The 22,400-nt window shown below is 58.1% G+C and overlaps 3 protein-coding genes across 3 annotated transcripts; all 3 read right to left on the reverse strand.

The window, feature by feature from the left end:
* Positions 1-265: 265 nt before the first annotated feature.
* Positions 266-5,957, reverse strand: GNB3 (G protein subunit beta 3). The gene is made up of 10 exons (XM_080811301.1): positions 5,859-5,957; positions 5,520-5,606; positions 5,202-5,240; positions 3,872-3,978; positions 3,727-3,790; positions 3,444-3,606; positions 3,288-3,354; positions 2,991-3,192; positions 1,719-1,935; positions 266-872 (listed from the first exon to the last, which is right to left on the reverse strand). The coding sequence occupies exons 2-10, from the start codon at positions 5,574-5,576 to the stop codon at positions 766-768; spliced, it is 1,023 nt and encodes a 340-aa protein (XP_080667427.1). The 5' UTR covers positions 5,577-5,606; positions 5,859-5,957; the 3' UTR covers positions 266-765.
* A 1,128-nt stretch (positions 5,958-7,085) lies between these two features.
* On the reverse strand, positions 7,086-17,914 carry P3H3 (prolyl 3-hydroxylase 3). The gene is made up of 15 exons (XM_080812239.1): positions 17,409-17,914; positions 16,348-16,500; positions 15,847-16,048; positions 15,641-15,772; positions 15,049-15,185; positions 14,506-14,595; positions 13,064-13,116; positions 12,870-12,937; positions 12,640-12,764; positions 9,706-9,807; positions 9,223-9,373; positions 8,890-9,007; positions 8,736-8,811; positions 7,788-7,928; positions 7,086-7,649 (listed from the first exon to the last, which is right to left on the reverse strand). Exons 1-15 carry the CDS (start codon positions 17,904-17,906, stop codon positions 7,482-7,484), a joined length of 2,214 nt encoding a protein of 737 aa, XP_080668365.1. The 5' UTR covers positions 17,907-17,914; the 3' UTR covers positions 7,086-7,481.
* An 890-nt stretch (positions 17,915-18,804) lies between these two features.
* GPR162 (G protein-coupled receptor 162) lies at positions 18,805-22,400 on the reverse strand (the record flags this gene model as incomplete). The annotated part of the gene is made up of 4 exons (XM_080810161.1): positions 18,805-19,541; positions 19,847-20,004; positions 20,628-20,817; positions 21,534-22,400. The coding sequence occupies 4 exons, from the start codon at positions 22,398-22,400 to the stop codon at positions 18,990-18,992; spliced, it is 1,767 nt and encodes a 588-aa protein (XP_080666287.1). The 3' UTR covers positions 18,805-18,989.

Consider the following 22,400-nt stretch of genomic DNA (forward strand, 5'->3'; position numbering starts at 1 on the left):
GCATAACCTTCCTATACACATGCAGGTGGGCCGGTGGTAGTGAATCATTGGACAGATGCTCCGCTGGCCACCTAGTGAATACCTTCTCCTCCTGATCTGTCTCACGCCTTCTCCATGAGGCTTGGGCTTCCACCTCCCCCGTACTTTCTGCCCCCAAGCTGTTTGGTACCCAGCCTTTATCACTGCACCTGTAATACCTCATTACTTAAGTTGGGCCTGTGTCTTTTTGCAACAGAAGTGGGGCAGAAGCCAAACATCACAGACATACACTGGGCACTACGGTTTATTGCAGGTCCTTTAGGAGGGAAATAAAGAAGGTAGAAAGTGGAGAAAACCTGAAGAAGGGGGCCAGGATCCTAATGTGTGCCAGAGCCATAGTCACAGGACTGAGCACCCTCTGCCACCCAGGTTTGGACAAAGGTAGTGGCTCTGGAGGGGTGGAATTCCAGGGCCTGGGGCCTCAGACCAGAAGCCTGCCAGGCCACCCCGGGGCTGGAGAGGGGCCAGTTATCCTTGCTCAGGACAGGAGAAGCTGCAGGACCATGGAGAGGGGAGGCCATGGGAGGAGATGGGGCAGTTCTTTGCCCCTGTGTCCCTGATGCTGCCTCCCAAAGGCATATTCCCCATTTTTCCCACTGCCCTCAAAGAAGAAAGCTGGGTGGGGGTGGCAGCTGGGGCATAGAAGAAAAAAACCTTAAAAGAAAATGGGGCAGGGGAGGGGCCGCTGATTGTCTTCATGGCCTTTTACCTCCTCTCCAGCCTCCTTTAGTTCCAGACTTTGAGGAAGCTGTCCCAGGAGCCAGTGGCCACAGCCATCCCATCAGCTGTGACCCCCAGGCAGCTGACCCTGTTGTCATGGCCAGAGAGCATGCCTGAGGAAGAGGGAGACAAGTCAGCCTGTTAGCCCATGCTGCTTTGGAAGAGAGCACATGTGCGTCGGCAGGAATCCTAGGTTACATTGGCCATGGACTCTCAGCCTTTGGCGGGGACTCAAAGAGGATTACCCTAAGGGGCAGGGTTTCTCTTGAGGCCAATCTCTGTGGAGGGTGGGGTGGGGGGCCGAGAGGGACAGGAGAGGTCAGCCACACCAGTGTGCTATGAAAAAAGCAAGGAGCACCTTGATAGGCCCTAGAAAAGGGGGAGGGAGCTCTTTTGTCTCATTCCTGAGTTTCCAAAGGAAGAGACTGAGGCCCAGAGAGAAGTGACTTGCCCTCAGGCCCTCGGACCCTAAGCAACAGAATTCAGATTTGGATCCTGACTCTCTGGCCAGGGTATTTTCATTCAGCACCTGGCCTCTCCCAAGAGAAGCCACACGATCTGATTCAGCTTCAGATCAGGGTGGTCCTCGTTAAGCCCCTAGGTTGGGGTGGCCTTGATTCTGCTTATTACAGTTCCCCGAGATTGCCCCTTCCTCCAGCGGATGGCCCTGACACTTCAGAGGCCCTGGAAATCCAGAAGTGACTGGACATTCAAGGTCCACGGGTCTCGGGTGACACAGGAACTCCTTTGGCAGAAAGCAGCTAGAGCGCTGGGTGGTGGAGACAGGCCTCTAGAGATGATGGTCCTAGGTTGGGAAACCAAGGGGGACTGGATTCTAGGGGTAGAGCTCAGAGTCATTCAGTAATTAGGGCACAGGGGAAAGAGGGTCCCAGAAAAGGGAGCTAGTAGGAAGGTCCTTCCCGCTGAGGTGGCAGTAGTGGGGCGGGGCTGGCCCTTACCCACACGCTCGCACTTCATGGAGTCCCAGACGTTGCAGTTGAAGTCATCATAGCCTGCAAAGAGCAGGCGGCCACTGAGGGAGAAGGCCACAGATGTGATACCACAGATGATGCTCTCGTGGGAGTAGGTAGTCAGCTCCTGGTCTGCCCGAAGGTCAAACAGGCGGCAGGAGGCATCGTCCGAGCCTGTGCAGATGGCCTCTCCATTGGGGAAGAACTGAGGGTACAGGCAGCAAGGGAGTCAGGACTCAGACCTGGGTGGCCTGAGACCTCTCCCATCCTGATGGCTCCAGGGCAAGCGCTTTCCCGCAGCCTCTGCCTATCCTGTCCCCGGCACTCTAAGCCGATGACAGTTGTCCCACACCAGCTGCATGCCAGTGGCTGCCCTACACCCTTCACTCTCCCCTCGCTGCCGAGCCGAGCCGCAGCAGGCATTATTTCCACGTTGCCGGCAGGAGCACGAGGCTGAAGGAGGGCGGGCGGCTTGCCCAGGGTCACATGGCTAGAAGGGCGGAGGCTGTCCCCGACTCTGACTCTGGCTCCGGGCTGGATCAGGGTGTGGACGCACAGGGCCAAGGGCAAAGGCATGACCTGAATCTCATCACGCGGAAATGTCAGATAAACTCAAAGGGACGCAAAGCTTCAAGAAAATGGGGTGGCACTCTTCGAAGAGGTCAATGGCCCGAAAAACAAAGAAAGGTAGAAAAAAGCTTTTCAGGTTTAAAAGAAAGTGAAAAGATATAACAAGGGAATGCAATGCATGTTCCTAGTCAGAAAAAACCATGGCTTTTAAGGATATTCTTGAGATAACTGGTGAAACGAGAATGGGTATAGGCTGTGGACTCTACTGTGTCATTATTCAATCTGATTTTAAGAATTATACTGTGACCGTGTTAGAGAGTGGCCTTGTTTTTAAGAAACATGCACTGAAGTATTTAAGGGGTACAGAGTCGTGGTATCTGCAACTTACTCTCCAAAGAGGAAAAAAAAAGATAATAAAATATATCTAGGTGTCTGTGTCTGTCTCTCCATCCGTCCCTCCCTCCATCTACAGAGAACCATAAAGCAAACGTGGTCAAATGTCAGCAGTTAATATGGGTGAAGGGTAGATGAGAGCTGTTTCCGTGACTCTCACAGCCTTTCTGTAAGGTGAAATTATTCCCATCAGGAAAGTTAAAAGGAGAGGGGGAGGGAACTAGGGAAGGAGTGAAGGATGTGTGTGGGGGGCCTGGTGAGGAGGTCTCGGGAGCTGGGGCGCAGAGGGGTGCTCACGCAGATAGCATTGATGTCCGACTCATGGCCAGTGAAAGTCTGCCGACAGGTTCCTTCCCGCACATCCCAGAGCTTGGCGCTGGCGTCACAGGCTCCCGAAATGAAGAGCTTGAAGTCAGGAGAGACAGCCAGACTCATGCAGTCCCCCGTGTGCCCCACAAACACCGTCTTCTGCTGCCCGGTCTCGATATCCCACAGAGCACTGGCGGGAGGAGGGGGGACGCTGTCACCCTGTCACAGAAAGGCCAGGACAGAGCCGCACCCCAAGCCCCAGCATCCACAGCGTTCAGTCCTCACCAAGTGGTGTCCCCGGAGCTAGTCACGATGTTGTTGTCATCCAGGAAGCGGCAGCAGGAGAGATAACCTGGGGGTGGTGCGGATAGCGCCCTGGCTGCAGAGGGGAGTCCCTGGGCCTCTCCCAAGAGGGATGGGAAGAGAGGGTCGCTCACTCACCTGTGTGAGCAGAGAGCTCCCGGCTGACCTTGACATTGCCCTCACGGGACTTGAGGCTGTAGATGGAGCACATGTTGTCCAGCCCCCCACAGGCCACGAAGTTCCCTGATGGGGCATAGGCACAGGTCATGACCCAGGAGGAGCGCAGCGGGATGGCATGCACCTGCAGGAGGGTGGGCAGAGGCAGGAGCTGAGCTGAGCTCCCGGGTGGGGAGGATGGAGGCAAGGAGGCACAATGTGCCCCAGGAAGCGGAGGGCAATGGGGGGCTGGTGAGGCCAGTACCTTATTGGTGGTGTAGGTGTCCCACACAATCAGCTTCCCATCTTGCGAGGCACTTACCAGCAGCCTGGGGACAGGGCAGCCCACGTCACCCAAGCCTCTCCTTTCTGCCTCCCATCCCCACCCCTGGGTGGCCCGCAAGCCTCACTTGGAGTCAGTGGCCCAGTGCATAGCATAGATCTTGGCCAGGTGTCCCCTTAACGTCCGCCGTGTCCGCATCTGGACTCTTCCCACGACCTCTAGGCCCGACACCAGCTGCAGAAAAGGGGACACTAGAAATCAGGGTGAGTAGGGTACATGCCTGGATATCAGTGTCATGGCCACCAATCTGGACCAGGTTCTGTTCTGTGCCAGGCTCTGGGGTCAGGCCCCCAGCCTTGGAGAAATATGTCCCTGCCCTGGGGCGGCTTCAACTGAGGTGGGAGAGACCAGACATGGCCAGTGGCACATTGCCAAGTGTTTAAGAAGCATCTCTCCAGTGTGGGCTGGCGGAGGAGATGGGGGCGGGAGAGATCTGTCCATCATGGAAATACTCCCACCTTGACCAACTTCAAGCTGCCAGCATGAAGTCACTGAACACGGACTTGGGAAGAGAGGCACACATCCGCTGTCCGAGCCCCTAGGAGGCCGGGTCCCACACAACACTGTGGCCTGGCTGTCTCTTCCACTGACTTCCCTGGGGCAGTCAGGGCAATCCTGAACTGCACCTCCTGAAATTTGTGGTCCTATGGCCCTTACACTCCATCCAGCCTCTCGATTTAGGCTGGGGCTCAAGTCCACGGCCTCGACTTGTCATTTACTTGCTTTGTTGTCCTGGGCAAGTTGCTTACCCTCTCTGAGCTTGTTTGCTCATCTGTAGAATGAGGTTTATAGCATCAACTTATGGGGTTGTCGTAGAAATTAAATGAAATTATGTATTGAAGCAACTTAGCCCAGTGTGGGGCTCACGGCAAGGGTTCGACGTTCACTCTCACTATTAACGTATTTAATCCACAAGAGATGCTGCCAACTCTATGAAGCACCATGCTTTAGGCATCACCGAGAAAGGAAAAAAATGCTGCCAATTCTAATTGTAAGGCATCGCCTATTTTGGGCTGCATCTCGATCTCAGAGATGTCAAAATGAGAAAATATGTGACTTAGAATTGATGCAGTACACTATTAGGAGACTAGAAATCGCTCATGAGTCCATCCCTTGCTTCCTCCTCGCCACCTTGCGAGGGGGTCTAATCATTCTCTCCTTCTGGTTGAGGACAGAGACAGCATCTGCAACCTTAGCTTCCAATAAGGCGCCTGGCCCAGAGCAGATCTCACGAAATGTTTGTTGAATGAATTAATTAATGCCGTTCCTCATTCCAAGGACACGCTGTACTAAAGCTCGGGCACCAGGCTGTTGCTGGTAAGGGAGTTCCCCTCCCTTCCCCTCCCCTCCCCTCCCCTCCCCTCCGGCCCTGCCTCAGGGGGACAAGGAGGTCTCACCTCTGCCAGAGTAATGTCAGCGCAGGCTTTCCGGGCATCCTGGGGGGAAAGCGGCCATCAGGGGGGGCATAAAGGCAAGGTGGGGGTAGTGGGTACATGGGCCTCTGAGGTAGGTGGGCTTGGGCCTCTAGGGTTTGGGGGGCATCTCAAATATGAGATCCAAGTTCAGAAAGTCTCTGGTCACTTCCAGATCAGGGGTCTCTACAGTGTTGCTCAAGAGCTAATCCAGCCTCCTTCCCCCACCCCCAAGTCCACACTCCCTCGTGTCCCAGGTTCCATGTTTTCTAGGGTCCCCTGGCGGGAGAGTTCTGGGGTTACGGCAATCTGCTTCTTGAGCTGCTCCGCTTCCTGCCGTAGTTGCTCCATCTCCCCCATGGCTGACTGGTTGAGGGGTAGCTCCGGCTCCTGTCAGGGACATGGGGTAGGAGTTAGGTGGTCCCCACCGGGCCATGTTCCTGTCCCTTGCACCCACTCCAGACTCAAGGCCTGGAGTCCACTACAAGAAGTAGAGAGGTGCCTGGGGGGCGGGCCGCACCAGCTCCCCACGAGCCCCTCCACGTCTGGAGTCCCGTACAGCCAAGCCTGGCCCTGCCCGAGCCCTCCCTGCAGCCTGCAGCCCCCAGCCCCAGCCCCAGAGCCACGCCAGCTCCCCCTTACTTGGACTCTGACTGGACCTCTCCCGGGTTTCCAGCTCCGCTTCCAGGCGCCTCTTCACTCCCTCAGCGGCGACGCCAACCCGTCACCTGCCCCAGCTCTGCTGCCAGAAGAGCTGGCCTGGCCTGGCCCCAGCTCTGGGTAGGGGGGGGGTTGGGGGGAGCACTGACAGAGAAGGTAGGGCCAACAACGACGACGACAACGTCAGGCAAATGAAATCAGCTGGCAACGGCGGGAGGGCGGGGGGAGAGGGCGGGAAGGGAGGTGTGAGGCTTCTAGAAAGACTTGGGCCCAGCCTGGGGTGGGGCAGGGGGGTGGTAAGTGGGAGCAAGAGTGTGGGGCTATAGAGAGGAGCAGCCCCCCACCAGCCCTGGGGGGAGGAAGGGTCGAAGGGGTGCTTCTCTGGCCAGCCTCCTCCTAGGCAGAGATAAGAGCATCAGGCCCCATGGGATTAGAGCAAAGCTGTGAGGATTAAAGGTTGGGGTCTGGGAGGGGTACAGAGGAGCAGAAGCAACCACAGCTCCAGTGCCCCCCCAGCCCCAGCCCCAGCCCCCACCAATGCTGATGATCGTGGCAGTCAGGGCCTGCCTAGCAACCGGTCCAGGAGCCGGAATATGAGGGTGAGGGGTGGTCCATTATCAACACCCAAGATTTTGTCTCTAAGTTCAGGGTTGTGGGGAAGGGGGTTCGGGTGAATACGGGGAGGGTGCAGGAGCTGAGATTAGATGGGACTGATCTGGATAATCCTTCTTCTCAACAAACCCTAACCAGCTGCCCCTGGGTCTGATCCTGGGGGGTTGGGGGGGGAATGGGGAAAGGTACAGGGGATTCAGAGAGAAAGACTGGACAGGGTTGCCCCTGCTTTGAGTGGACCAAGGGTGGGAAGTGGGGCGCAACCCCAACCCGGCTTCCATCTGGGTTTGGCCCACTCCTTGCCCCCATGACTCACGGAGTCCTGCCAGGGTTGTGAGGCTGGAATCAGAGGATCAGGCTGCCCTACGTCTTGACCGAGCTCAGAGAGGGAAGACAGGGCTTAGAGTCAGAGGCCCAAGGAGCAGCTGTCAGGGGTTTGGGTCCATTTGCATGTGGGGAGCAGGTGGCTGAGATTTCCCTGACAAATCACAGGCTTTGAGAGGCCCCGCCTCTGGGAGGCCCAGAGACACCTGTCTCCTCCCAGGCCAGCCACAGCGGCTCCCCGCTCCCCGCTGCAGACACCACAGAAACCATGATACCCTTGACTGGCCCTTGACTGAGGGATCTTCAGTTCTTTATTACAGGCTGGGACAGGGCCCTGGGTTTGGCCTCCCTCTCATCCTCCACATGTGAAACAGTCAGGCCCTCTCCCCTGCCATTTCTTTCTAGGGAGGGATTGTGTCCTCAGTCTGTCCTAGGTCTTTCCTCAGGCTGGAGGTCCATCAGCCAGGCCTGGTGTGCTTTAGGCTAGTCAGTGCAGTGTCCTCTGAGTCCAGGGCTGGATAGCCCTTGTGATCCCCAAGGTAGGAGGGGTGTAGGGACAGACAGCTCACTGTTCTGCTCCCGTCACATGGGGGCTTCTCGTGGGTCCTGGCATCAAGATGGCCCGTCACCAGTCAAGTGGCCACATCCCCGAGGAGCTGGCTCAGTCCCTCACAGTTCCTCTCGGACCCGAGGCGGTTTCCCAGCCTTGTCCTGGACCCGTGGAAGCCTGCGGCTGGGGGGTTCTGGGGAAGGGTCTCTGCTGGGCATTTCTTCCTCTTCCTCCTCCTCTTCCTCCTCCTCTGGCTCCTTCAGCAGCTCTTTGGCTTCTGTCCACTCCTGAGCAGTTGGAAGGAGAGCATGGCCCAATCCCCTGCGTCACCTTGCCCCCAGGACCCTCCCTGGGATGTCCTGGCCCCGCCCCTCATCCTTCACACACCAGGAGGGAGAGACCTTCCTGCTCCCGCTCCTCCTCACCTGCTCCCTGTGCTCAGGCGCCCACGTGTGCCACAGGGCCAGGGCGCAGCGCCGTCCCCGCGTCACAGCCCACACACCGTGGGGATTCTCTCCACCGGAGCTAAAGGCCACGAGGCGTCCACAGCGAGGACGAACCTGAGCCTGAGGGGTAGGAGCAGGTTCAGCGCCACAGAGGAGGGCTCTCAGAGAACTTGGCCTTGACTCCCTAACACCAGGGGGCCGGCCAAGGGTGCAAAGAGTTCAGCTCTCCTGACCGTCACTTCCTACTCCTTAATTCAGGGACACTCCTGGGGGGAAAATGGGAAGTTGGCCTCCACTTGGGGAGCATAAACACCAGACTGAGGCTAGAGGAGTCGGAGCCAAAGGAAAGGGGCCTCCATGGAGGGCCTCCCCACCCCCTGCCCAGGCCTTGGCTTTTCCTGCCCAAGCTTTGAACCCCAGGTGTGACGCAATCTGAGGGCATGAACGCGGTATCAGGCTCTAGGGATTGAGGATAAGGATCTTGGGGACATTCTTCCACACCGGGGAGGCCATGGGTCATCGGTAGCTGGTGGCAGTTAGCAAAGAAGGAGGTGGCTGGGTAAGACAGAGCAGTAGATGACGGACAATCACTGTCCCACTCCTTCTGTCCAATTCCAGTCCCTGGTTTCTACCTGGACTAGGGCCTTGGGGACGTGTGCACTTTACCCACCCTCCTTGAGGGAGTGAGGCAAACACTGAAGGCAGGGTTTGGAGGGGCCACTGCCATCTCTCGGGGAGCTGTAATCCACCTCCGCCAGAACCCCCAAACCCAGACAAGTGGTGGAGAGGGCTGGGGAGGCCAGGAAAGGAAAGGGTTAAGGGGGACCCAGCCATTTCCCTGCATTTGCCTCTGGGAAGCTTCTGTTTTGAATTCAGAGCCCACAGCTGGGCTCTCCACCACAACCCCACACTCCCCACCCAGCTTACTGTGACCGTGAGGGCATTGGGCTGTGTGAAGAACAGGTCCCCACCGTGGAAGTCATCGTTGAGGTAGAGGAGCCCACTGCAGAGGGGGAAAGGTGGCAGGCAGTGAGACCCCAAATCGGGTCCACCTGCCTGACCGCCTGGGGGGGCTGCCCACCTGTAGTCTCGATAGGTGTAGGCTGGGGGCTCCCGCCAGCACTCCCCGGTGTCGGGGTCCAGGACGCAATTGTCTGCATGGACCGGGTGACTGAGGTCCATGCGCTGGTCTTGCTCGCCTTGGAAGCAGAGGGACCTGGTGAGTGCCCCAGCACCCATCCGCTGCCGCCCACACTCGCCCTGCACCTGCCGGGACTGCAGCTGGCCGGGGCGATCACCGGCCCTCATCCGGGCGGAGGAGTCAGAGAGCCCACCAGGGGTGGACATGGAGGGGGTGCAGGGCCCAACCTGGGGCTGGGGCTGGGGAGGATTGGCTAGGCTCCCTGGTAGTCACCTTCTATGGCGCTCCGGCACACCAGGTGGGTGAAGGAAAGATGCAGGGGCCGCTCCGGGGAGAAGTAGGCCTGTGTCAAGGTCCTCACGCGCTCGCTCACCTCCAGAAGAAGCTTAGCCCCCTGACTGCCCACGGCCCCAGCCTGGGCCAGCTGCAAGCCGGGAAAGAAGGGCAGGAAAGGAGGGGGCCAGGGAAGGGCGGCCCTGCCCCAGCCCCTGCCCTACTTCCATTGCTCTCCACCCACGGGTTTGGTCTCAGCAGCCAGCTCTGTCCATCACCCCAAACTGCTCCTTCCATTGGCTCTGCGACCATCACCAAGGTTCCTAGGTCTCAGAATACCTCCCCTCCCACCGCCCTCGACTCTAGGCAGGGACTCAGGCACTCTCAGTCCACAGGAGACGCCCAGGCCTGGGAGCCCAGCCTCCTGTCTACCCTCTTCTCTGGTTCTGGGCATTAACCCAGGGCATAGGGGTCTCCTCTCACCTGTGCAGCCTTGAGCACCGTGAGCCCCTCGAAGCGCTCATGTGGGGTGTGAGGAGAGCGGCGGCCACGATAGCCAGACCTGGCTCCAGCCTCGGCGGCATCCTATGGAGGGAGCGAGGTGGCCGGGGAGTCTCACTCTCTGGGTCCTAGGCCATCCCCCAGCTCACTGTCCACAGGGCTGCAAGACCTTCCTCCAATCCTCCCACTCCCTGGAAGAGGCTAGAGGCCCCCAGGGTTCTCTACTGGCTCTCTTCCCTCATCTGCTGCCCCTTCCCACAGAGCAACTATTTTCAGGCCTATATTGTCACTCTCTGGTAAAGATCTGGAATCCCACTGGCCTAGGGTGCTGTGCCCAGAACTCTGGAGAGCTTCTTACAGCAGAGAAGGGGCCTCTGAGAGGGTAAGGCCCGTTGGGGAAAGGGGGCAGGAAGGGCTTGATCATTCATTCCCGATCACCCAAGGATAGAGGAGTCTTTCCAGAAACAGGGCCCCAGCAGGAAGTTTGACAGGCCAGGTCCTGGCTGGCTCAAGGTGGGAAGACAGCATCAGCCGAGATGCCTCTCTCTGACACCCTTGACACACTCTTGGAGGATGTGAGAACCCTTGATGCTCAGCCCCAACTACCACCTACATGAGTCTCATTACATGGGTGTCTCCTGGTATTTGAATGTCCCTTTCCAGACACCTATTCTTTTGGCTGCTTTTTGCAACCACTACCCAGTTACCCTGTGTATAAACCCCATCTCTGAGAGACCACCTACTCACCCAAGCCATCTAACCTTCCATTCTTGTATTTATTCATTCAATAAATTTGTACTGAGCACTTCCTATATGCCAGGCACTGTTCTAGGCACTGAGGACACAACCGTGAACATGCTCTCACGCAGTTTATATTCTGAGTAAACAAACAAACAATCCAGATTTAAGGAGCCACTTGAATACGTGAGAGAAAAAAATGTTCCAGGCTGCAGAAGCCACAAGTGCAAAGGTCCTGAGGCCAGAGTGAATTTAGTGTGATGACCAGAAAAGAGGGCCGATCCTTGGGAGTTATCCCTGACTCCAACCTTCCGTTGTCTCCCATGTAGATTTAGCCCTGAACTTCTCTATATTTGACTTTCTAAATATTCCTCATCTGTCCACCTCTCTTCACTCCCTTGAAATGAGGACCTAACCTAAAGCCATGGCACTCCAGCATCACCCCAGAAGCCTCTCCTTCTTCCTTTCCCAGTGCATTCTCCACAGTACCACTAGAGGGATCTCACGGGTTCCTCAGGATGGTGACCCCAGACCCTACTCTATCTAAAGCACGGTGAAAGAAAACCTAACCCCTCCTTAAATTCTCCTATGAGCTGTCCACCTCGGACCAACTCCTTGGCAGGGGACAGAAGGCCCTTCATCACTGCGCCCGTGCCTCCACCTCTGGCTTCTCTCCCCTATACTTTCTCTGGACAACATATAGCCTGAGGACACAGCAAGCACTAGTCCTGAGCACTTTTTATATTCTCCAAAAGTGTTACCCAGGACTACCTGGGTAATGACAACCCTAAAAGAACCCACTGTAGTTAGCCCCATTTTACAGATGAAGGAACGAGGCTCAGAGACATTAAAATACATTGCACGAGGTCACCCAGCCAATCACTCCTGGGGCTGGCACACGTTCTTTACTCCCGGGCTCTGCCTCAGTGGTCAGAGGCCCCTCCATCTTCTTCCTTAGGGCCTGGCTCTCCTCCCCTTCTCTGCCTTGTTAACTCATCCTTAAACCTGAGCTCAAGGGGCACCTAGGAGACTCAGGCGGCAAAGCATCTGCCTTCAGCTCAGGTCATGATCCTGGAGTCCCCGGAATCAAGTCCTGGGATCAAGTCCCATGGCTAGCTCCCATGTGGCCAGGTCCCTGCTAAACGGGGAGTCTGCTTCCTCCTCTGCCCCTCCCCCACCTGCCTGCGCGCACGTGTGCACTTGTGTGCGTGAGTGTGTGCCCCCCTCTCTTGCAAACAAATTCATAAAATCTTAAAAAAAAAAAAAGACAGTTCAAATGCGCCCCTCAAATGCCCCCCCACCCCCAGGAAGCCTTCTGTGACTCGGCATTTCAGCACTTATATTTGGCTGGGTACATGCTTCTTCTTTTTTTTTTTTCAAGATTTTATTTGACAGAGATAGAGATTACAAGTAGGAAGTGAGGCAGGCAGAGAGAGAGAGGGGGAAGCAGGCTCCCTGCTGAGCAGAGAGCCCAACAAAGGGCTCGATCCCAGGACCCCGAGATCATGACCTGAGCCGAAGGCAGAGGCTTAACTCACTGAGCCACCCAAGCGCCCCAAGAGTATATGCTTCTTGTAGCAACCCCACCCCCACCCCCCACCCCCATCTACCAATATGCCTCCGTGTCTGATGCCTCCTCTATCCAGGGAGCTCCTGAACGCACGTCTGAGCTCACCTACCTCCCCCCGGAACCCAGCAGTTCTGAGTACACAGCAGATACTCAGTAAGTGTATGTAGAAGGCAGGCTAACCTAGAATGAAGATGGAAGCTTCCTGAAATGGCGGACTCAGCCCGGTTGATAGGGATCATTCCACCCAAACTCGCAGGGGACTCAACGGGTGGGGAGAGTAGCCCGTATGTCCCCTCAGCCACTGGCCAAGCCGTAATTAAACTCTTGGCCAACTAACCAAGGAATCCTCACCTGCACACTCACTCCATTTTATGCCCTTATGTTTTGTTTTGTTTTGTACTTTCTAAGAATTTCTCACAAAATCCTTCTGTAAAGAGTGTCCATCCATCCTATGCCGGCTAAGTTGAGAGGAACAGAACGTGTTCCACCGAGGTGGGGAGGTGGGGCAGGCACAGTAGCCGCTGGAGAACCAGAGAGGGCAGGAGGGGGGTGCTGTGCCAGAGGTCCCTAAACAGCCGAGGGCGCCACCTACTCACAGGTCTTCTTACCTTGGCCAGCTGCAGCAGCACCCCGCACTCGGCCGGCGTGAGCAGCCCGTCCAACACCACCCGCTCTGACCCATTCAGCTGTCTTGCATCCTGGGTCAGGGTGACTCCCTCCAGGAGGAGCACATCTGCAGGGAAAGGGACAGGGCAGAGGGGGGTTGAGTGCCCCCTGAGGGCAGATCCAGAGGACTGGACCCTCGGGGTTCCTGCTTCCTGCTCTCCCAGGAACCTACCCTTCCAGTGAGTCAAGGGCTTCGGCTGCGGCGGCTCATGGTCCCAAGGCCTCTTCTCTTGATCCTCTCTCAGGGGTGAGAGATGTGCTCAGTGCACACGCCGGCCTTCCAGACCCATCTTCCCGATACCTCCCAGGACCCCTCCCTTGCCTTCAGCTCAGGCCAGGCCCCTCCTACCATAGGGCATCTCCTACCTGAGCTTTTCTCTAAGTGCCTCGGGGATGACAGCTGCTGGGGTCCAGGGATCCTGGGAGAGCCAGGAAAAGCGCCATCATCCACCAAGTCCAGCCCGAATCCCTGACATTATTCGACTCCGAACTACCACATTGAGGTCCTCCTGCTTCCCGGGAGGAAGGCAGAGGCGGGAAAAGCCCTGGCCTCATTGTCCGGAGCCCCGGGAGCTGGGCCAAACTCCACCAACATCTGCTCTCGTGGCACTACTGATCAGGCGGTTTTCTAGCAGCTTCGTCCACGGAAGCGGAATGCATGGAGATTTTTCATGTAAGGTTCACAACAGTCTTATGAAACAATTGTATTAATGTGCCCATTTTGCAGTGGAAGAGACTCAAAGACACAGAGAGGTAAAGTAACACGCCCAAGATCACACAGCTAGCAAGTGACAAAATTGGGATTCAGACTAGCTTTCGAGGAGTAGCGGGCTCTCAGTTGGTAAAGCATGTGACTCTTGATCTTGGGGTCCTGGGTTCCAGCCCCATGTTGGGTGTGGAGCCTACCTAACATACACACATAGATACATACTAAACTAGCTTTAGAGTCCACACTTGGAGCCAGCGGTTCTCAATCAGGGAGAATTTGCCCCCCAGGGTTAGGCGATGTCTGGAAACATTTTTTTTTTTTAAAGATTTTATTTATTTGACAGAGATCACAAGTAGGCAAAGAGGCAGGCAGAGAGAGAGAGGAGGAAGCAGGCTCCCCACTGAGCAGGAGCCCGATGCAGGGCTCAATCCCAGGACCCCGGGATCATGACCCGAACCAAAGGCAGAGGCTTCAACCCACTGAGCCACCCAGGCGCCCCTCTGGAAACATTTTTGATTGCCACGACTCAGAGACTACTATTAACATCTACCGGGCAGAGGCCAGGGAAGCTGCCAAACGTCCCACAAAGCCCAGGCAAAGAATGATCCCCTACAAAGAATGATCAGGTCAAAATGTCAATGGTGCCAAGGTCAGGAAAATGCTTTATGTTATTGTCCTAGCAGAGAACAACCCTCTGTCCTTCAGTTTCCTCATAACAACAACAACAGTAACCAAAGCGGCAGGAACAGAGCCTTCCCTACTATGTAGCAAATGATATGGCTTCAATAGCTCTATGAGAAAGGTCTGATGCGCCCATTTTACAGGCAAGGAAATTGAGACGGAGGCAAGTGAAGGTCCAGAGCTTATTTATGGCAGAAAAGAGACCAACACTTAGGCCTGCATGACCCCAAAGCCACCCTCTACTGCAGGCACCCACCTCTGTCCCTGAGACACTGCAGACTCCTCTCCAAGCGTCCCAGGGGAGTGGGGACTGGGAAGCCTTGTTGCAAACCACAGTGACACAAATGTAGGGCATCACTGTTCCCTTCCTCCTGCGGGAGCACCAAGTGGCAGGATGGGGACAAGCGGAGATACTCACAGGATCCTTGAAGCTGGCCCCCAGGTGCTCCATGGCATAGTACAGCTGTCTCTTCTCCCCCAGGGATCGTAGGATGAAGCACTGGATGTCCTGAGGTGGGGTGGGCATCGAGGGAAAGGGGTGAGGTGAGGAGAAGTTGAGTGGGGCAGGGAAGTTAAGGCATGGCAGGCGCAGGTTCTAGGGGTCAGCCTGCACACTCCTAAACCCTTCCCTGCGCCTTCCTGTTTGACAGTTTCAGGGCATCTGTGCTCTGTGTGTGTGTGTGTGTGTGTGTGTGTGTGTGTGGTTGGGGGAGGGAGTGCCTGTGGCACAGGAAGGCACATGAGGGAGGGCAAGTAGGGGTGAGCTGAGGGCAAGAGGGGAAGCCCTGGCACTTGGACTCAGAAAGTCAAGTCTGCAACGGGGAGCAGGGAGGGGAGACAAGACAGATGCTGGGCTTGGGGTTGCCTGTGGTGCCTAGCTGTGGGGACAGAGTCCAGGCTACTTCCCAGTTCTATTTGACTTAGGGTTACCTCATAGGATAAGCATGGGCCAGAGGGTTACCTCTCGTGGACCGAGGCCAGGTCTCGGCTCTCCCAGCTGGGCCTGGTACTCATTCAGAGCCTTCTTGGCAGCCTCGTCCTCCGGGTAGAAGAGCAGAACACTCAGGACATTTTCCACAGCCTGGGACAGATTCCCCACTGGAGACAGAGCAGTAGGGCGGGGTGGGGCATGGAGAGTGAGAATGATAGCGGTCCCTGGGCAGAGGCAGGGAAGACGGGTGGACAGAGGCAGAGCCAGAAAAGTGGTCTCCCGACGCCAAACAACTCCAAAACCCCATCCCACCCGGCCGACGCACTCAGCCATCGATCGCTTCTTTCCAAAGTTCACTCAAACGTACCTGGGCAGGATAGGCAGAGTTCAAAGGGAAGGAAGAGAGGAGGGAATTAAAGAAGATAAGAAGCAGCAAGGGCAGAAGGACCTTTCCATAACGGTGCCAAAGGAGAGCCAGTGAGAGTCCTCCTGACCAGCTACAGATCCAGAGACAGATGGGAGGGATGGAGAGAATGAGGCTCAGGATATGGACAGAGACAAATCTTCACTTCCTCTGTTTCCAACCCCGGTCACCCCCAGGGCTCACCCTTCCCCAACTGACCCTGAGCATGGGCCTCGTGCAGCCGCCTCAGCTGGCTGGGAAGGAAGTCAGGGACAGGGAAGCTGCGTCCAGGACGTGTGGCCATGTCTCCCACACAGCGCTGGCGGCACTGCAAGACCCGAATCCAGTGGCCTGCAGACAACACACGTGAACCATTTGGCTTGCAATGCTCTTCTCCGTGGGGCTGTGAATCCCCAGCTCCTTACCGGCAATGGTCTCATAGAGGCCCCCCTGGCTCCCAGCTCCTTCCTCCTCTTCTTCCTCCCTCTGCTGCTCCTCGGGCCCCTCACAGCCAGCCCGGCAGCTCTCCATCTGGGCCAGGCTCTCCTGCAGGGCCTCCTCCAGCCTGGGCAGTGCCAGTCCTGCCTCCTGGCGCCCCAGTAGCTCCAGGCCATTGTCATAGGCTGCCTGTGGGGAGAGGGGAGTGGACAGTCACCCGAGCTCCTGGAGGCAGGGTGCCAAGCAAGACTGGGAAGCAGAAAGAAGGGGAGGGGTATTGCTCACATCTGGGGCATGGACTCCAGGTCCCACTTCACCTTGGGGAATATATGGCCTCAGGATCAGAATGGACAAACAAAGGACTTTAGGGATCCCAGAGAGGAACTCTCCACGCAGGGTTACCGGGGACAGTACCCAGGTCTCCTGATGCCTGGGCCACACAGGTCCCAGTCCAGTGAGCCCTGTCTACCTGGCCAAAGGTGTCTCACCCAGTGTGGCGGTGTCTCCAGGTCCCGGAAGCTCTGTGGCCGCACCCGGGACATGCGTCTGTACTTAGCCATGTCCTCCCGCATCTGCAAGTGTGTTGGGTTTGCTACAAAGAAGGTGTGCGCTGCAGCCGCTGCCAGGTCCAGCTTCTTCAGCTGAGAAGCAGGGAGGATGAGGGAGTCAGTGCCCTCCTGCAGGGGTGTCAGATCTCTGCCCACTCACTGGCCTTCCCCTCCCCACCCCACACACACCTGGAACTGCCCCAGAACCTTCTGGAAGACTTGTCAGTCAGAACTGATCACTTCCCAACCTCCAGATCCCCCAGAAACCAGTACACTGGGGAAGCTCAGGAAAGAAGGGTTTGAAGATTTTGGAGTGGGTGCCATACCGCAGAGGCAACTCAGAGTCTCCCTTTGGGAGACAAGGCGCAAGTGATGGTTAAGTGATGTGGGGAAGTAGGGGAGACCCGAGCGACCGGCAAAACCCGCAGGTCTCTAGGACCCTGGGCTGAGGTGTGTGTGACCTGCCCCCCCAACCCCAGCCACGTAGGCAAGAGCTACCCAACTGGTAGCTGCGCAGTGTCCACTGCCCGCCCCCCACATGCCCGGCCTCACGGCTGAGGAGCCGTGCCCCTGCCCCGCAAAGCCTCACACTCAATTCCCCCCTCCCCGTGCTTCCCGTGCCGCTGCGGGGTTCCTCCATCCCATCCACTTCACTCCTAGGAACAGGCGGCTATCATTCCACGTAGATCTCGGGAAGACCTAACGTTTCAGGCCCCTTCCCTCCATCTCCGATCTGGTCGCCGCCCCCTCAGGACCCCATCCAGCCCCGCTCCAACTCTGCTCCCACTCTCCCTTAAGCTGTCCCTCGGCGACCTCAATGGGTACTTGACGCCGTTTGGGTGGGACAGATTCAGAAAGAGAGCGCCTGCTGGCCGCCCCCACCCCCCAGCCCCACCCGGAGGCCCGGGCGCCGGCATTCCGCCCCCTCCCGGCGAGCTCCGAGTAGCGGCGCCGCATGGATCTGGGCAGGACCCCCGAAGGGGCCCGGGCGGCTCCCGCACCTGGTAGTAGGCCCTCTGCAGGTAGTTGTAGGGCTCCCGGCGGCGGAAGGCGTCCCGCAGCGCGCTCCCCACGCGGAGCCGCGCCGCGCCCCCGGGGCCCAGCCTCTGCGCCCCGCACTGGGTCAGGCACTCGGCCCGGCGGAGCGCCGCGCGGAGCAGCAGCCGCTCCCAGGCCCCCTGCGCCGAGCCGGGCCCGGAGTCAGGCCCCGGGGCGTCAAGCCACACGGCGGGGAGAGCGGCCCCCGGCTCGGCCGCACAGCGCGCCCCGCAGTCCTGCCGCGCGCGGCCCAGCGCCGCCTGGCTCCGCAGCGCCTCCCGCAGCAGCGCCACCGCCGGCGCCCAAGCCCCGGCCGCGTAGGCGCGCAGCCCGTCCGCGTACAACAAGTCGGGGGCCTGGGGGGGCGCCCCCGGGGACAGCGTGACCAGGCCCGGGGGCTCGGGGGAGCCCGGCGGGGGCAGCAGCAGCAGTAGCAGCAGCAACCGGAGGAGCCGGAGCATGGTGCCAGGGGCGCCGACCGGCTGCCTAAGCGGAATGCGGGAGCCGAGAAGGAGAGAGAGGGAAGGGGGGAGGGAGAGGGAGGGGAAAGGAAGGAGAGATGGAGAGGAGGGAGGAGAGGAAGAGAGAAGGAATGAGCGGGGCCACGGAGAACTGATGCGGCCCAGACTCAGCCCTGGGAGAGGCCAGTGTGAGAGCCAGAGAAGTCGGGAAGCCTGGCAGAAAGTGGAGAAAGCAGTGTTTAAGACGAGGGACAGTGTGGGACGAGGAACAGGCCCTGAAGAACAGATGGCAAACGGCTGGGACTGGTGCTTTGGAAAACATCCTGGGAAGCCTCTTAGGACCCTTGACTCCAACCCCTAGGCCCATGGGGTCAGAGTAACTCCTGCAGCTGTGTTCCCTTCCGCTCTGTGCCTGCCCTACCCCCACTCTTGGGTCCAGGACAAGGAGAGTGGATGCCTCCCCCACACCCACCCACACCGACTTTTGGAAAAAGAGCCTTAGAATGCAGCATGAGATGTGGGCCTGTGACACCAACTCAGGCCCAAATCCTTTCCTGCCCAAAAAGTGAGGCCTAGGTGGATTTGGGGGAAGGAGGAGAGTTGGGGCATGGCACATGGAATCACACTCTGAAGCTACTTCCACAAATCTGGACAGAGATCCTTCACACCCCAAAGCAGCAAACTCGAGTGTCTCCCCATGCCCACGTCCGTGCCCAGCACAAGATGCTCTTATAAGCCTGTCCCTCTACATGTCTTCATGTTTGAATTTGTCTTTGTCTGGGCATATTTCTGTGCCTCTAGTCACTGCCCCTGCTCTATTTGGTCCTCTATGAGCCAGTCCACCCCCGAGCCTCCCATCATACCCTCTACCACCCTAGCACACAGGACACCGAGGTTTCCATGGTAACACTTCAGGCTTTAATACATTTTGCTAAGAATGATGGAAGGTGAGTAGGACATCTGGTCACTGAGATGGGAGACAGCAGCGGGCTCCAGGCCCCAGATCCAGTGCCCATCTCCACGGAGTCTGGAGGTGTTACTCACCCAGGGCCCCTCCTCTGAGTCCCGCAGGCCCACTTGGGCTCAGAGGGTCAGCTGGGGGAAAATGGGGTTACCTGGGCCCCAGGATCCTCCCCAAGGTCTTGCACTCCCCTCACCTCCAGTCAGGGAGCAGCGTCTCCCTGCACTCAACCCCAAAGGAAGTCCAACGGCTCTACTGTCAGGGGACCCAAGGGAGAGCCTGCGGGGTGAGAGGCCCAGGGGCCTGGGCCGGCGAGGAGAGGGCCCTGGCGAAGCAGTCGGAGAAGGCAGAGGTGTCTCATCAATGAAGGTGGTGATCTCTTCCCGGAAGAAGCCAGGACCCCGTGGGGGTCCCCCACCTGACCCCAACATCCCACCCTCCAGGAATTGGCGAAGGCTGGCCAGCCCCCCACCTTCAGCTTCTTCCTCATCCTCCTCATCCTCCAGTCTTTGTCTTCGCCCCAGGTACTCAGGAGGGCCCCCCAGGGCTCGGCTCTGGGCCGGGAGGACCCGGATGTCATCAGAGGATGACCACTTATGCAGGATGGAGCCTGGTGCCCGAGGAGTAGAGAAGATATTGGTCTCATCGTGGGACAGACGGCGGGACAGAGGGACCTGGGGAGAGGAGCAGGTAGACCCAGAGGTGCTATAAGGACAAAAGGGGGTAGAGGCAGGAACCAAAGCAGGGACTCGGCAAGATGCCTCCACCCCCTTAAAATTTCACAAAACATCCTCTGAAGGGCAAACCTGGTTCTGAGAGGTCTGAAGGGGAGCGTCTCTTGCCACACCTTTCTTTCACCTACCCCTTAGGGGCCCTGCAGGCCAGGGCTAGGGAGTGGGGAGTCGGGATGGTCAGCAGAGACTGGAGACAAGTAGTAAGGGGGTACCCAGAGAAGGAGGTGCACTCCCTAGCCCCATACCTGTAAGTAGTGGACCCTCTCAAGAGGGGGAAAGAGCATGTGCCTTCCAGGCAGCAGCTTCACCTGGGAAGGGTCCCTGCCCCCTGGTCCTGTGGCACCATTAGCATCAAAGCGCACTTTGCACACTCGGCCGTCTGCATAGTCATCACAGCCTCCATCTAGGAGAGAAAAGGGGCAGGGTGGTTACAGACAGGGAATGCCCACACCCCTCCCCGGCCCCCTTTAAAACCTCCTGCCCCCTTTATAAGCTTCCGGGAGAATCCTGTTCCCACTAGTCTGTAAGCTCTAAGAGGAAAAGCATGAGTGTCTAAGGTCTGCTGCATTCACTGCTAAGTCCCTAGTGCTTCATACATATAGGCAGATTCACTGAAACAGTTACAACCCCACCCCCCAAGAACCGTCCCTATAGCTCGGGGGTTCTCTCTCAGGGAGCTTAGCCTCCCCTTAGTACCACAGCCTTCCTTTAGGGTTGTCTTAAGACTCTGGACTGTTTCTGAGGCACTGGGCCTGGAGAGCGGGGGCAGAGCTGGGTAGTGTGGGCTTCCAGAGGGAAGCCGCCGCCGCGTGCAGGGAGCCTTCCGTGCAGGAGGAAGCAGTGGGTGCACATCGGGGTGCGTGATTAGGGAAAGGGGGAGACTGGAGTCAGCCAAGGGGCGGCGCAGGTTCCTTCCAGCAGGGGGCACTCCAGGGCAGCCCGTCCCCGCTCAGGGAAGGGCCAGTAGAAAAGGGCAGGAAAGGGAGCCGAAACCGGGGAAAGCCAAAGCCCAGTCCCTCCTCTGACCGTCGTCGCCATCCTCTTCGGACATGATGGCCACGCACTGCTCCCACACCGTGCGCACGTCAGCGCGGTAGCGCTCGCAGGACCAGATGAAGGAGGGCAGCAGCAGCGTCTGTGCCATGGAGCACCACAGCACCGCCAGCACCATCCAGGGCGGAGCCGAGTCCGACTTAAGGGAGAAGAAGCTCACCACCTAGCGGGAGGATGGAGAATGGAGCGGGGTCACCATCGGGCGCACAGAGGTCCCACTTGACCCCAGATCCACTGTTCTAGTGCAGTGGGTGGGCAGAAGGGAAAGGATCGCCCAGTTCACAGAGGATCGTGACAGAAGCAAAGTCAGAGGTGGAGATGGGATGAACAGAGGGGAAGGGACTGATTCCGAGGAAGGTCAGGGGGCAGGGACTGAAGACAAAGCCGTGAGGTCCAGAGGGATGGAAGCAGTCGTGATACAGAAAACTTGAACACAGACAGAAATTCAGGAATCAGTACTAGACAGGGATGCAAAAAGCTGGGGTGGTGGCGGGAGCTCTCTGGGTTTTCCACTGGAGTGCTCAGGGACCCTGTGATGTGTCCCCAAGAGCGTTAGGGAATGGGGACTGGAGCTGGGCTGCTGGATGGTAGGTCGGGGGGCTGAAGTGTGGAGCTGCAGGATAGATGGAGGATGGGTGGTGGTGTGAGCACTAGGAACTGGAAAACAGACGACGAGGCTGGGGGTAACAGGAACGAGGAGATGGGTGATAGAGGTGGGAGGGGCTTACAGATGTAGTGGGGGTGGGCAGAAGAGAGGAAGGCGAATGGCTAAGCTGCTGTATGGCTCATGGGCTGGGAGGTCAGGTGAATGTGCTGGGGCCTGGAGAGCAGGTGGAGGGAGAGCAGGTGGGGAGAGCAGATAGGGGACCCCAATCTTACCAGGATGGGCACCCCTGTGAGCGAGTCATAGAGAAAGACGATGGCGCTGACCAAGTTGGTGACCTGCAGGGATGTCTTGGCCGACTCAGAGCCATCCAGTGAGGACCGCCGCTTCCCTCGGGCATCCTCCACCACGATGGCTGGCACCTCGAAGGCCGGCCGGGTCCCCAACCCCCCGGCCCCACCCCCCTTGGCCCCACCCCCCGCCCCCGCTCTCCGGGCCAGCCTCGCCCTTCGCGGCCGGGCCCACAACGTCTGGTAGAAGGTTATGGCCACACAGACCAGCCCCATGACAATGCCCCCAAGGAGCAAGAGGCTGAAGCAGACGCCAAAACCCAGGCCGATCTTGGAGACTATGAACTGGCAGCCGCGGGCGTAGTAGCGCTCGCCGTTGTTGTGCCAGCCAATGGAGGGCAGTGTAGAGAGGATGAAGCTGACCATCCAGATGCCCATGACGGCGTGCAGCGCCTGCTTCTTGGCGTTGCTGAGGCGGTAGTTGACGGGCCAGCGCACCATCCACATGCGGTGGTAGGAGAGCGAGGCGACTGTGAAGCAGGTGGCCAGGGCCAGGGTGTAGTAGGTGGACACGAACACCTTGCAGATGCTCTCATTCCAGTCGTAGTCGGAGGAGGCCTGGCGCCGCAGCTGCACCACGGCGAAGGTGGTAAGGGGCACGGCCGCCATAAGTATGTGCGTGCCGGCCAGGAAGCAGAGCAGTAACTCCAGGGGCTTGTGCTTCTGCTGCTTGGCCGAGATGCTAAGAATGATCCAGGCATTGGCCAGCAGCGCCAGGAGCCCGCAGGCCAGCCAGGACAAGGCGTTTGAGCGTAGGGAGGCCTCCTCTGCCCCTGTCCCTCCCCGAGCCAT

Source organism: Martes martes, assembly GCF_963455335.1.
Source record: "Martes martes genome assembly, chromosome: 8".
Taxonomy (NCBI): domain Eukaryota; kingdom Metazoa; phylum Chordata; class Mammalia; order Carnivora; family Mustelidae; genus Martes; species Martes martes.